This window comes from Dama dama, chromosome 24 (assembly GCF_033118175.1).
Source record: "Dama dama isolate Ldn47 chromosome 24, ASM3311817v1, whole genome shotgun sequence".
Lineage (NCBI taxonomy): Eukaryota > Metazoa > Chordata > Mammalia > Artiodactyla > Cervidae > Dama > Dama dama.
In genome coordinates, this window is record NC_083704.1 from 18,872,706 (window position 1) to 18,885,182 (window position 12,477).

At 45.7% G+C, this 12,477-nt stretch overlaps 1 protein-coding gene across 4 annotated transcripts in view; it reads left to right on the forward strand.

Annotated features, from left to right (window-relative positions):
• Positions 1-12,327, forward strand: part of LOC133045646 (zinc finger protein 621-like) — a 41,998-nt gene extending 29,671 nt beyond the window's left edge. For 3 of the 4 annotated variants that reach the window (XM_061127848.1, XM_061127847.1, XM_061127850.1), the window contains exons 3-5: positions 9,215-9,341; positions 9,886-9,993; positions 11,363-12,327. In XM_061127848.1, coding sequence (XP_060983831.1) covers positions 9,215-9,341; positions 9,886-9,993; positions 11,363-12,327 — 1,200 coding nt within the window. Of the gene's footprint in view, positions 1-7,951; positions 8,903-9,214; positions 9,342-9,885; positions 9,994-11,362 lie in introns of those variants that run through there. The other variant, XM_061127849.1, reaches the window with a different exon arrangement.
• Positions 12,328-12,477: the final 150 nt, after the last annotated feature.

Here is a 12,477-nt window from a genome sequence, read left to right on the forward strand (position 1 = left end):
CCCGATTTGGAACCAGTCTGTTGTTTATTGTCCAGTTTTAACCATTGCTTCTTGACTTGTATACACGTTTTTCAGGAGGCAGGTAAGCTAGTATGGTATTCCCATCTCTTTAAGAATTTTCCAGTTTGTTGTGAGCTACACAGTCAAAAACATGGCTTAGTCAATAACACAGAAGTAGGTGTTTTTCTGGATGATCCAGCGGATGTTGGCAATTTGATCTCTGGTTCCTCTGCCTTTTGTAAATCCAGCTTGAATATCTGGAAATTCACAGTTCATGTACTGTTGAAGCCTAGCTTGGAGAATTATGAGCATTACTTTGCTAACGTGTGAGATGAATACACTTGTGTAGTAGTTTGAACATTCTTTGGCATTGCCTTTCTTTGGGATTGGGATGAAAACTGACCTTTTCCAGTCCTGTGGCCACTGCTGAGTTTTCCAAATTTACTGGCGTATTGAGTGCAGCACTTTCACAGCATCATCTTTTAGGATTTGAAATAGCTCACCTGGAACTCCTTCACCTCCACTAGCTTTGTTCGTAGTGATGCTTCCTAAGGCCCGCTTGACTTCACGTTCCAGGATTTCTGGCTCTAGGTGAGTGATCACACCATCGTGATTATCTGGGTCGTGAAGATCTTTTTTGTATAGTTCTTCTGTGTATTCTTGCCACCTCTTCTTAATATCTTCTGCTTCTGTTAAGTCCATACCATTTCTATCCTTTACTGTGCCCATCTTTGCATGAAATGTTCCCATGGTATCTCTAATTTTCTTGGAGAGATCGCTAGTCTTTCCCATTCTGTTGTTTTCCTCTGTTTCTTTGCATTGATCACTGCGGAGGGCTTTCTTTTCTCTCCTTGCTATTCTTTGGAATTCTGCATTTAAATGGGTATATCTTTCCTTTTCTCCTTTGCCTTTAGGTTCTCTCCTTTTCTCCGCTAGTTGTAAGACCTCCTCAGACAACCATGTTGCTTTTTTGCATTTCTTTTTCTTGGGTACATACAGTCTTGATTACTGCCTCCTGTACAAGTCACGAACCTCCTTCCATAGTTTTTCAGGCACTCTGTCAGATCTAATCCTTTGAATCTGTCAGTTTCACTGTATAATCATAAGGGATTTGATTTAGGTCATACGTGAATGGCCTAGTGGTTAACTCTACTTTCTTCAATTTAAGTCTGAATTTTGCAACAAGGAGTTCATGATCTGAGCCATAGTCAGCTCCTGGTCTTGTTTTTGCTGACTGTATACAGCTTCTCCATCTTTACTGCAATGAATGTAATCAATCTGATTTCAGGACTGACCATCTGGTGATGTCCATGTACAGAGTCATTTCTTGTGTTATTGGAAGAGGGTGTTTTCTATGACCAGTGTGTTCTCTTGGCAAAGCTGTTAGCCTTTGCCTTGCTTCATTTTCTATCCCAAAGTCAAAGTTGTCTGTTACTCCTGGTATCTCTTGACTTCCTACTTTTGCATTCTAGTCCCCTGTGATGAAAAGGACAACTTTTTTTGGTGTTACTTCTAGAAGGTCTTGTAGGTCTTCCTGGAACCATTCAACTTCAGCTTCTTTGGCATTACTGGTTGGGGCACAGGCTTGGATTGCTGTGATATTGAATGGTTTGCCTTGGAAACAAACAGAGATCATTCTGTCATTTTTGAGGTTGCATCCAAGTACTGCATTTTGGACTCTTTTGTTGACTGTGAGGGCTACTCCATTTCTTCTAAGGGATTCTTGCCCACAGTAGTAGATATAATGGTCATCTGAGTTAAACTCACCCATTCCAGTCCATTTTTGGTTCACTGATTCCTAAAATTTTGATGTTCACTCTTGCCATCTCCTGTTTGACCACTTCCAGTTGACCTTGATTCTTGGACTTAACATTCCAGGTTCCTATACCATATTGCTGTTTACAGCATCAGACTTTGCTTCTATCACCAGTCCTATCCACAACTGGGTGTTGTTTTTGCTTTGGCGCCGTGTCTTCATTCTTTCTGGAGTTGTTTCTCTACTGTTCTCCAGTAGCATATTGGGCACCTGCCCAGCTAGGGAGTTCATCTTTCAGTTTCCTGTCTTTTTGCTTTTTCATACTGTTCATGGGGTTCTCAAGGCAAGAATATGAAGTGGTTTGCCATTCCCTTCTCCAGTGGACCACGTTTTGTCAGAACTCTCCACCATGACCCGTCCATCTCGGGTGACCCTACACGGCATGGCTCATAGTTTTGTTGAATTAGACAAGGCTGTGATCCGTGTGATCAGTTTGATGAGTTTTCCGTGACTGTGGTTTTCATTCTGTCTGCCCTCTGATGTGGCATCCTGTCCCATAACTTTATGGCAGGTAGATGGGGAAACAATGGAAACAGTGAGAGATTTTATTTTTGTGCACTCTAGAATCACTGCAGATGGTGACTACAGCCATGCAATTAAAAGATGCTCGCTCCTTGGAAGAAAAGCTGTGACCAACCTAGATAGCATATTAAAAAGCAGAGACATTACTTTGCCAACAAAGGTCTGTCTAGTCAAAGCTATGGTTTTCCTGGTAGTCATGTATGGTTGTGAGAGTTGGACCATGAAGAAAACTGAGCAATGAAGAATTGATGCTTTTGAACTGTGGTGGTGGTGGTTTAGTCGCTAAGCTGTGTCCAACTCTTGCGATCCATGGACTGTAGCCTGTCAGGCTCCTCTGTCCATGGGATTCTCCAGGCAAGAATACTGGAGTAGGTTGCCATTTCCTTCTCCAGGGCATCTTCCAGACCCAGGAACGGTGGTGTTGGAGAAGACTCTTGAGAGTTCCTTGGACTGCAAGATCAAACCAGTCAATCCTAAAGGAAATCATTCCTGATTATTTATTGGAAGGACTGATGTTGAAGCTGAAGGTCCAATACTTTGGTTACCTGATGCAAAGAGCTGACTCATTGGAAAAAACCCTGATGCTGGGAAAGATTGAAGGCAGGAGGAGAAGCGGAAGACAGGACGAGATGGTTGGATGGCATCACCAACTTGATGGACATGAGTTTGAGTAAGCTCCAGGAGTTGGTGATGAACAGGGAAGCCTGGTGTGCTGCAGTCCATGGATTTGCAAAGAGTCAGACAGGACTGAGACTGAACTGAACTGAACTGCCCTCTGACGAATAAGTATAAGAGGCTTATGGAATATTCATGGGAGAAACTGACTGGGAAACTGGGTCTTACCCTGATGGCTGGGGTCCTGCTCAGCAAATTTAGTCCAATTTTTGTCCCTAGGCGGGGCTGTGTTCCCTCCCTGTTGTTTCACCTGAGGCCAAACTATGATGGAGGTAATGGAGATGATGGGGACCTCCTTCAAAAGGTCTTGTGCAGGCACACTCAGTGCCCCCAACCATGCAGTGGCCACTACTGACCCATGCCTCCACTGGAGACACCTGCACACGCATGGGCAAGACACTCATGTTGGGTATATACAGTCTTTATGTCTTCTTGGATTTCTTGGATTGATCCCTTGGTCATTATGTGGTGTCCTTCTTTACCTCTTGTAATATTCTTTATTTTAATGTCTGTTTTGCCTGACATTGAGCATTGCTACTCCAGCTTTCTTTTGATTTCCATTTGCATGGAGTATCTTTTTTCATTTTTTAAATTTTTTATTCCCCCCTATGCTTCGCTTCGCGAGAGAGCGCATGCACACACTGCCCTGTCTGACGTCATGTGACCCCCTGGACTAGTTCTGAAGGCCAGATGGTAGCTTTCTCCCTTCTGCAGCGGATCTTCCCAACAGGGATCAAATCAGGGTCTCCTGCATTGCAGGCGGATCCTTTACCAACTGAGCTATCAGGGAAGCCCTTCTATTGGTTTACTTTCAGTCTATATGTATCTCTAGGTCTGAAGTGGGTCTATTGTACACAGCATATATATGGATCTTGTTTTTGTATCCATTCAACCAGTCTGTGTCTTTTGGTTGGAGTGTTTAATCCATTTACATTTAAAGTAATTATTGATATATATGTTCCTATTGACATTTTTTTTAATGTCAATTAAAAACATTTGTTTGTTTTTGGTTTGTTTTCATAGGTCTTTCCTTTCTCTTGTGTTTATTGCCTATATATGTCCCTGTTTGGTGAAGCTAAATTCTCTTAACTCTTCTTCTCTGTAAAGCATTTGATTTCTCCATCAGTTTAGAATGAGATTCTTGCTGGTTAGAGCAATTTTGGTTGTAGACATTTTCTTTCAGTACTTCACCTAGTACTGACCTAGGAACTGAAATTCCACAGGTGGTTTTTTTTGGCATTAAAGAGTATTAAAACAAGCACACTAAAACAAGAAAAAAAAATGCAAACCCCAGACAAATGGCAAATGCAAAATCAGGCAAATGGTAACTACAATAATGGAATACACACACACACACACATACACCCATAAACAAAACCAAAGCAGTCCAAAAAAAAAAAAAGAAAGAAAGAAGATATTCACCCTTCAAGCAAAGGAAAGCAAAAATGATATCAACTAGTTAAAAACAAAACTAACTAAAGCATAAACTGGAAAAAAAAAACCAAAGCAATGTGCCAATTGGGGAATAATGCAAGAAAAACAAAACAGGCTAATAAACATGGTGAGGAAAAGAGAGAAAAGGAAGAAAAGACTAGAAAAGCAAAGTTAAATAGAGGTAGCTAAAGGAGATTTATATATATTAAAAATAACAACAGGAAAAGAATAAGAAAGGCAGACAAAAATGTATGTAGAAAAATGATAATAAATTCAAAAAGTTTGTTTTAAAAGGGAAAAACCCCCTCAAAACTGCAAAAGGCCAACATAAAGTCAGATGTATTTAAAGGAAATAAAAAATTCTCAAAATCATGAATAGATTTAATAGTACTAACAAGGAGAGGGGTGGTGGCGGGGTTAAAAAAAAATAGTACTAATAAAATCAACAACTATAGCAACAGAGGAAAAGAAAAATCCAAAGGCAACTACCATATAAATTAAAATATAAAAATAATAAATTTTTTCTTGGATCTCAACTGTCAGTGTCTTTTCCCTTCCTGTGAGTCAAAGTCCATCTCGTTTTCCTAGGATGCCCTCCAATACTGGGCTGGTCTCTGGATCTGTTTGGGGGCAGCTCAGACTCTAATCTGGTCCTCCAATGGCGTGTTCTTGCCTCCATTGTCTGTAACTGCCAATGCTAGTGTGTTTTCTTTTGCGGGTCTCATTGACCTTTTCTATATTCCATAGACACAAAATCTGCCTAGTTGATTGTGTGGATTTAATCTGCAGCTTGTTCCACTGGTGGGAAGGTTTTGGGTTCTTTTTCTTAGCCACACTGCCCCTGGGTTTCAGTTGTGGTTTTATCTCCACCTCTGCATGAGTCATCCCCAGGGGTTTGCTCCCAAGGCTGCCCTGGAGGAACTGGATCTTCCCCAGGGAGGACTCTGTGTGGAGGTGGTGTAGCTGCTTGGATCACAGGAGCCCTGGTAGTCTCGGGTACTCAGGGGAGCCACTGTCTAGGGCAGCAGGAAATATGGTGCTCAGGGTTTTTCTGGGCTTCCCTGGTGGCTCAGAGGTTAAAGCGTCTGCCTGCAATGCGGGAGACCTGCGTTCGGTCCCTGGGTCAGGAAGAGCCCCTGGAGAAGGAAATGGCAACCCCCTCCAGTATTCTTGCCTGGAGAATCCCATGGACGGAGGAGCCTGGTGGGCTACAGTCCACGGGGTCGCAAAGAGTCAGACACAACTGAGCAACTTCACTTACTCAGGGTTTCTCTAGCCTCTGGCTGCTCTGTCCCAGTGGGGATCACATGAGGAGGTGGCAAGAGAGCTTGCATCACGGGGACCCTGGCAATGCCAGATATGCAGGGGTGCCGGCGGCAGTTGTCACAGGAGGCATGGTGCTAGTAAAGCTTTTTCTAGCTTCTGGCAGCTCTACACCAGTGAGGATTGAGCATGTAGGTGGCACAGCTGCTTGCTTAGATCATGGGAATTCTGGCAGCGCTGCGTATTCAGGGACACCAGCTGCCTCAGACGAAAGAGCTATGGTCCTATCAGTCTCCTAGCCTCTGGCAGCTGGTGATCAAGGGCCTCTGGCTGGTTCTTCTCTTGCTTGGCCTGTTCAGACACTTACAGGACCTTTACATTAGGGTCCTTCTCTGGTTTTTGGCATGTCAGGCACTCACAGGATCCACCAGTTGGGGTTCATTTCTGTTTTTCGGCACATCAGGCACTTAAAGGGCCACCCTCGCTGGGGTCCTTCTCTGTTGTTTGGTACATTAGGCACCAAAGGGCCACCCTGGTGGGATCCTTCTCTGTTGCTCAGAGCGTCAGGAGCTTAAAAGGCTACCCTGTCTGGGGTCTTTCATCTGTCCAGTGTTGAATGTGTGGGGAGAGAGAGGCTATAGAGATGGCTCCACCCCGTGTGTGACTCAGCAGTATCCCCTGCCTCCATGTTTGCCTGGCTTTCCTTCACATGCATTTCCCACTGCAGTCTCCTCCCTCATGTCCACTCCAGCTGTCTCCCTGCAGTCAGTAGTAGACCTTGCCTTGGGATTGCTCTGAAATCGCTAAGCTCCAACTCCCAGCTGCTATGCTTTCTAGGGGACTTCTGTCCCTGTCCAAGGAGAAACTCCAGAAAGAATGAAGAGTTTGAGCCAAAGCGAAAACAACGCTCAGTTGTGGATGTGACTGGTGGTGGAAGTAAAATCAGATGATGTAAAGAAATAGTATTCCATAGGAACCTGGAATGTTAGGTCCATGAATCAAGGTAAATTGGAAGTAGTCAGACAGGACATGGCTAGAGGAACATCGACACTTTAGGAATCAGGGAACTAAAACGGACTGCAATGGGTGAATTTAACTCAGATGACCATTATAACTACTACTGTGGGTAAGAATCCCTTAGAAGAAATGGAGTAGCCCCTCACAGTCAACAAAAGAGTCCAAAATGCAGTACTTGGATGCAACCTCAAAAATGACAGAATGATCTCTGTTTGTTTCCAAGGCAAACCATTCAATATCACAGTAATCCAAGCCTGTGCCCCAACCAGTAATGCCAAAGAAGCTGAAGTTGAATGGTTCCAGGAAGACCTACAAGACCTTCTAGAAGTAACACCAAAAAAGTTGTCCTTTTTCATCACAGGGGACTAGAATGCAAAAGTAGGAAGTCAAGAGATACCAGGAATAACAGGCAACTTTGACTTTGGGATAGAAGATGAAGCAGGGACTGATGTTCAAGCTGAGGCTCCAATACTTTGGCCACCTGATGGGAAGAACTGACCCATTGGAAAAGACCCTGATGCTGGGAAGGATTGAAGGCAGGAGGAGAAGGGGACAACAGAGGACGGGATGGTTGGATGGCATCACCAACTCGATGGATATGAGTTTGAGTAAGCTCTGGGAGTTGGTGATGGATGGGGAAGCCTGGCATGCTGTAGTCCGTGGGGTCGCAAAAATTTGGATCAACTGAGCCACTGAAGTTATACAGCATCCCTGTTCAGGGTACGTATGGCTGCAGCAAGGATTGTCTGTGTGATTCTCATTCCATTCGGACAGTCACAGATCAGTTGCCTCACTGTCCAACAGCCTCAAGTGCTTCTCCTCTGTCCCAAACGGTTGTTTCAATGTGGGATCTCACCCCTGCTTCAGTTCACCCCCAGGTGCAGTCCTCTTCACACTCCTCTTTTCCCCCCTACTTCTTTCATCCTACAGAGTTTGCATGGTTCTGTATATTCTTTTCTGGTGATCAGGTACTGCTGCTCACTCTCAGCTGGTGTTCTGCAAGATCGTCTGTGTCTGAAGGTGTATTCCTGATGAATCCATGGAGGGAGAAGTACTGTTTGTCCACCTATGCCTCCACCATCTTGGATATCCCGAACATGCCTATTTTTAGTTTTTTAAGGAACCTCTGTACTCTTTTCCACAGAGTCTGTATCAGTTTACTTTCCCATGTAGGGAGGTTCTCTTTTCGCCACACCCTCTCCAGCATTTATATTGGTAGATTTTTGGATGATGGCTCTTCTGATCAGTGTGATACCTCACTGTAGTTTTGATTTGCATCTTTTCGTGTGCTTCTTGACCATGTGTGTGTCTTCCTTGGAGATGTCTGTTCAGATCTGCTCATTTGTGATTTGGGGTTTTTTTTTTAATTGAATACATGAGCTATTTGTAAACTTGGGAGATTAATCCCTTATTGGTAATATGGCTTGCAGATATTTTCTCCCACTCTGTGGGTTTTTTCTGTGCAAAGGCTTTTGAGTGCAATTAGGTCTCATTTTCTTCTTTCCATTACTCTGGGAGATGAACTTAAAGATACTGCCGCGATTTATGTCAGTGTTCTGCCTATGTTTTCCTCTGTTTTATAGTATGGGGTCTTACATTTAGTTATTTAATCTATTTTGAATTTCTTTTTGTAGATGGTGTTAAAGAAAGTTCTCATTTCATTTTTTTTAATGTGTAGCTGTAGTGGGACTATTTCAAAGGAGTAGCTTCTCTGTGTGTAGTGGAAGCTGGTGGGGAAGGCTAGAGAGAAACTAGGGCGAGGAAACCATGCGGTTATGCATGTGTATTTTCACTGAGCAGAGATGGGGAGAGTAGTTGGTGTACAGAGAATAAGGTGACAGGTTATGGGTACCTCAGACTTCCCTGGTAGCTCAGCTGGTAAAGAATCTGCCTGCAATGCAGGAGGCCCTGGTTCAATTCCTGGCTCATGAAGATCTGATGAAGAAAGAAGAGGCTACCCACTCCAGTTTTCTTGGGCTTCCCTGGGGGCTGAGATGGTAAACAATCCACCTACAATGCAACAGACCTGGCCTTGATCTCTGGGTTGAGAAGATCCCCTGAAGAAGGGAATGGCTACGACTCCAGTATTCTGGCTTGGAGAATTCCATGGACAGAGAGCCTGGCAGGCTACAGTCCACGGGGTTGCAAAGACACAACTGAGCGACTTTTACTATGGTATGTCAGGGCAGCAGATGCTAGAGAGACAGCTCCATGGAGACAGGGACATAGGCAGTTGATACAGTCACAGCCTGGAGAGCCCCGGATGCCAGGCTGTGAGGTTGGGATGACAGTTTGGAGCCGCAGGGCTGAGCAGGTGGGACAGCCTTGGCGTTCCACATTTGAAGGTGGGAGCCAGTGCTCTTGTCCATAGAACAGGCCTTCCATGAGGCTCAGTCACAGACCTTGGCAGGTCCACCTCTTCCCAGAAGCTCACACTGGCCCCCTCTGGCCCTCACTCAGAGCTTGAGCAGGAACCTGTTGTTTCAGGAGCCAGTGACCTTTGAGGACGTGGCTGTGTACTTCACCCAGAACCAATGGGCCAGCCTGGACTCTGCGCAGAGGGCCCTGTACAGGGAGGTGATGCTGGAGAATTATGCAAACGTGGCTTCCCTGGGTAAGGTCTCTCAGTGGTGCTCTGATAGTTGACGTCCTCCTCAATTGTCTTGGAGGTTCTAGTAGTCCTTAGGGTTCTGTGGAGATGCTGGGTGGGGAAATCCCAGGTTCCCTCTGGCTTTGAAGTTGGACTTTATTCCTTCCCAGGGAAGAGCATGGTTTTGGACCCTGAAGGAAAGGACTCTTGGGGTGCCCCCAGGAGGCCTCAGTTCCTCCGTCCTTGCAGTGTCGTGGATGTGGGCCCTCTCCTGTGTGCAGGAGCCTCCCAGGATCTCAGTACATTCATCCTTCCTGAGGGGATGTCCTTTCTTCTGAGTCAGGGCGAGCTTGCACTTTCTCCCTGGGAAGAATCACTGTCTCCCTGATCTTTCCACAGAGTGTAGTTTGGACCCTTTCCTCAGAACCCCTGTGTGGCTCATTTGTCCCCCAGGAAGCCCCCTTCTCCCCCCCCAGCTCAACTTGCCTGCCTTGGGGTGGGCAGAGGGATCTCAGTAACAGCTCTGGGTGTCTCCCTTCAACTTGTCTGTCTCTCTTTCTTGCTGGAGTAGTGTCTCCGTTCCCCAGACCCAATCTGATCTCCCAGCTGGAGAGAGGGGAAGCTCCATGGGACCCCAATCCCTGGGAAGCAGAGGATTTGAGAGGCATCTGTCCAGGTGAGTAAGGGGACTTAGCACCTTCTGGTTTCGCCTTCCTGGTTTACTGGAAATGTTTCTTCTGCAGTGGAGAGCAAAGCTCCCTGTAGCTGACTCGGTCACTTGCTGACCCGTATTGAGTTCCTGTTCCTAACCTGTAAGGATGGTTTTCATGGCGGGGTGGTAGGGTTTCAGCCATACTTTAAGGAAAGTGTGATTCTGTGCATCAGACTGATTGATTTGTACCATAGCTATGATTTTATTTGCCTTTTTAGTGTTTATATCATTTTTAGTATTTTAAAGTTCCTGATGCTAGAATGTTGTAGTTTACAATGAATTTGTTTAAATGGGGCCATAGAGGAAAGGGCAAGAATACTGCCCCATTTCCACACTGAACACACACACACCCACTCACCCTAAAATTTCCTGGAATCTTTGCTGATGAGTTAATCCTGGGAGGTTTTAATTATTTGGGTTTTCTTTGCTCATTCCCAGGTGGCTCCGATGGTAAAGAATCTGCCTGTAATGTGGGAAACCTAGGTTTAATCCCTTGGTTGGGAAGATCCCCTGGAGAAGGAAATGGCAACCCACTCCAGTATTCTTGCCTGGAAAGTCCCATGGATGGAGGAGCCTGGCAGGCTACAGTCCATGGGGTCATAAAGAGTTGGATGAGACTGAGTGACTTCACTTTTCTTTGCTTTAGGAAGAAACTTTCCAGGCCTCACTTCTCACACATATTGTGATATTGTAAAAAGTGGTTTCTTTAGCAGTAAAACCATGGTGGCCTACAGTTCTCCAATCAACTTGTATTCCCACTGACTTTCTGAAATAAATAATGTTTTATCCCAGAATATTATATGAAATATTTAAAAGTAGAATTGTTGTGTTGTTATTTAGAATTCAAAGTTGGGAGTGGTTTCCTGGCTTCCAGGTGGGGCATTGGGATCCATCATTTCTCTGTTTGTGTTTCTGGGCTTCTCAGCTGCTCCCCTTCATCTCACCGATGTCTCTTCCCTCCTTGGGGGTCTCCCTCTCTCTCTTTTGTAGCCTGTTTGCATTTCGTGCTGGTCTGTCTTACCTCGCCCACTCTTTTTTTCCCCTCTTGGTTCCTTTCCTTCCCACTCTTTTAAGTTCTCATTTGCCCACCTCACCTTCCCTGGTTCATTCCCCAGCCCTTCCTTATAAGAGGCACTTCCTGGACTGCAGTGTCATCACTTGTCCAGTTTATGCTGTTATTTTTGCTTATCTCTCTCATCCTCCTTTATGGAAACTCATAACCATCTCATGGTATATTTTTGAAATATCGCATCCTAGAAGAAAAAACCAGGACTGCTGGAACCCATTTCCCTTCCAGTTCAGTAATGAGGAAACTTGTGGTTTCTTTGGTCAGGTGGTGAGAGGGGCATCAAGACAGAAGAGCCGGCGGTAGAGCACCAAGCCTCTGAGGGCACAGAGGCCCACGGCAGGCCCGTGGGAGGGCTTCTCACGAACGTGTCTCAGCACTTGGATTTTGAAAGCAAGGCAGTGTGGCAGACTTTCAATCTGAATCCCAATCTGATACTCCGAGGCGGCATGAAGTTCTACAAATGTAAAGAATGTGGCAAGATCTTCCGATATAACTCTCAGCTCCTTAGGCATCAGAGTAGGCACACTGGGGAAAAGCCCTTCAAGTGCAAGGAGTGTGGCAAAGCTTTCAAGTCCAGCCAGAACTGTATCATACATGAGAAAAATCACATTGGCAAAGGACCCTATGAATGTAAGGAGTGTGGCAAAGGTCTGAGTTCCAAAACCGCCTTAACCCAGCATCAGAGGATCCACACGGGGGAGAAGCTCTATAAATGTACGGAGTGTGGCAAAGGTCTGAGTTCCAACACTGCCTTGACCCAGCACCAGAGGCTCCACAGTGGGGAGAAGCTCTATAAGTGTAAGGAGTGTGGGAAGGCGTTCACCCAGAAGATCACCTCCATTCAGCATCAGAGAGTTCACACCGGAGAGAAGCCCTATGAGTGTAAGGTGTGTCGGAAAGCCTTCAAGTGGTACCCCAGCTTTCTTCAGCATCAGAAAAGGCACCGTGTGGAGAAGCCCATCAAGGCTCTCGGGCCACCCCTGCTGCGTCCCCAGGGCCCCTCTGCACCCTCAGCTCCCGGGCGTCTCCAGGACCCGGGCTCTGCTCCTGCTGTGACCGTGGCCTTGCCACACGCCGTCCTCATTCCTGCCTCCGGGCCCGTGTTCATGCTGCTGCCCGCCTCTGGGGTTCTTTCGTCCCCTGTCCAAGTAGTTCGTGTCTTCCAGGGTCTTCCTCCTGCTGTGAAGCCTTCCCCAGTTATTCTGACTCCTGCTCCTCACCCCCCGTGACCTCTGTCTTGGCACTTCTCTTGCGGTTGCAGCAGATCTCTAACCTACCTTCAGCTTGATCTTGGCACTTCTCTTGCTGTTACAGCATATCTGTAACCTACCTTCAGCTTGATTATACTGTACCTGTGTTCCAGCTATTTGAGCATAAAC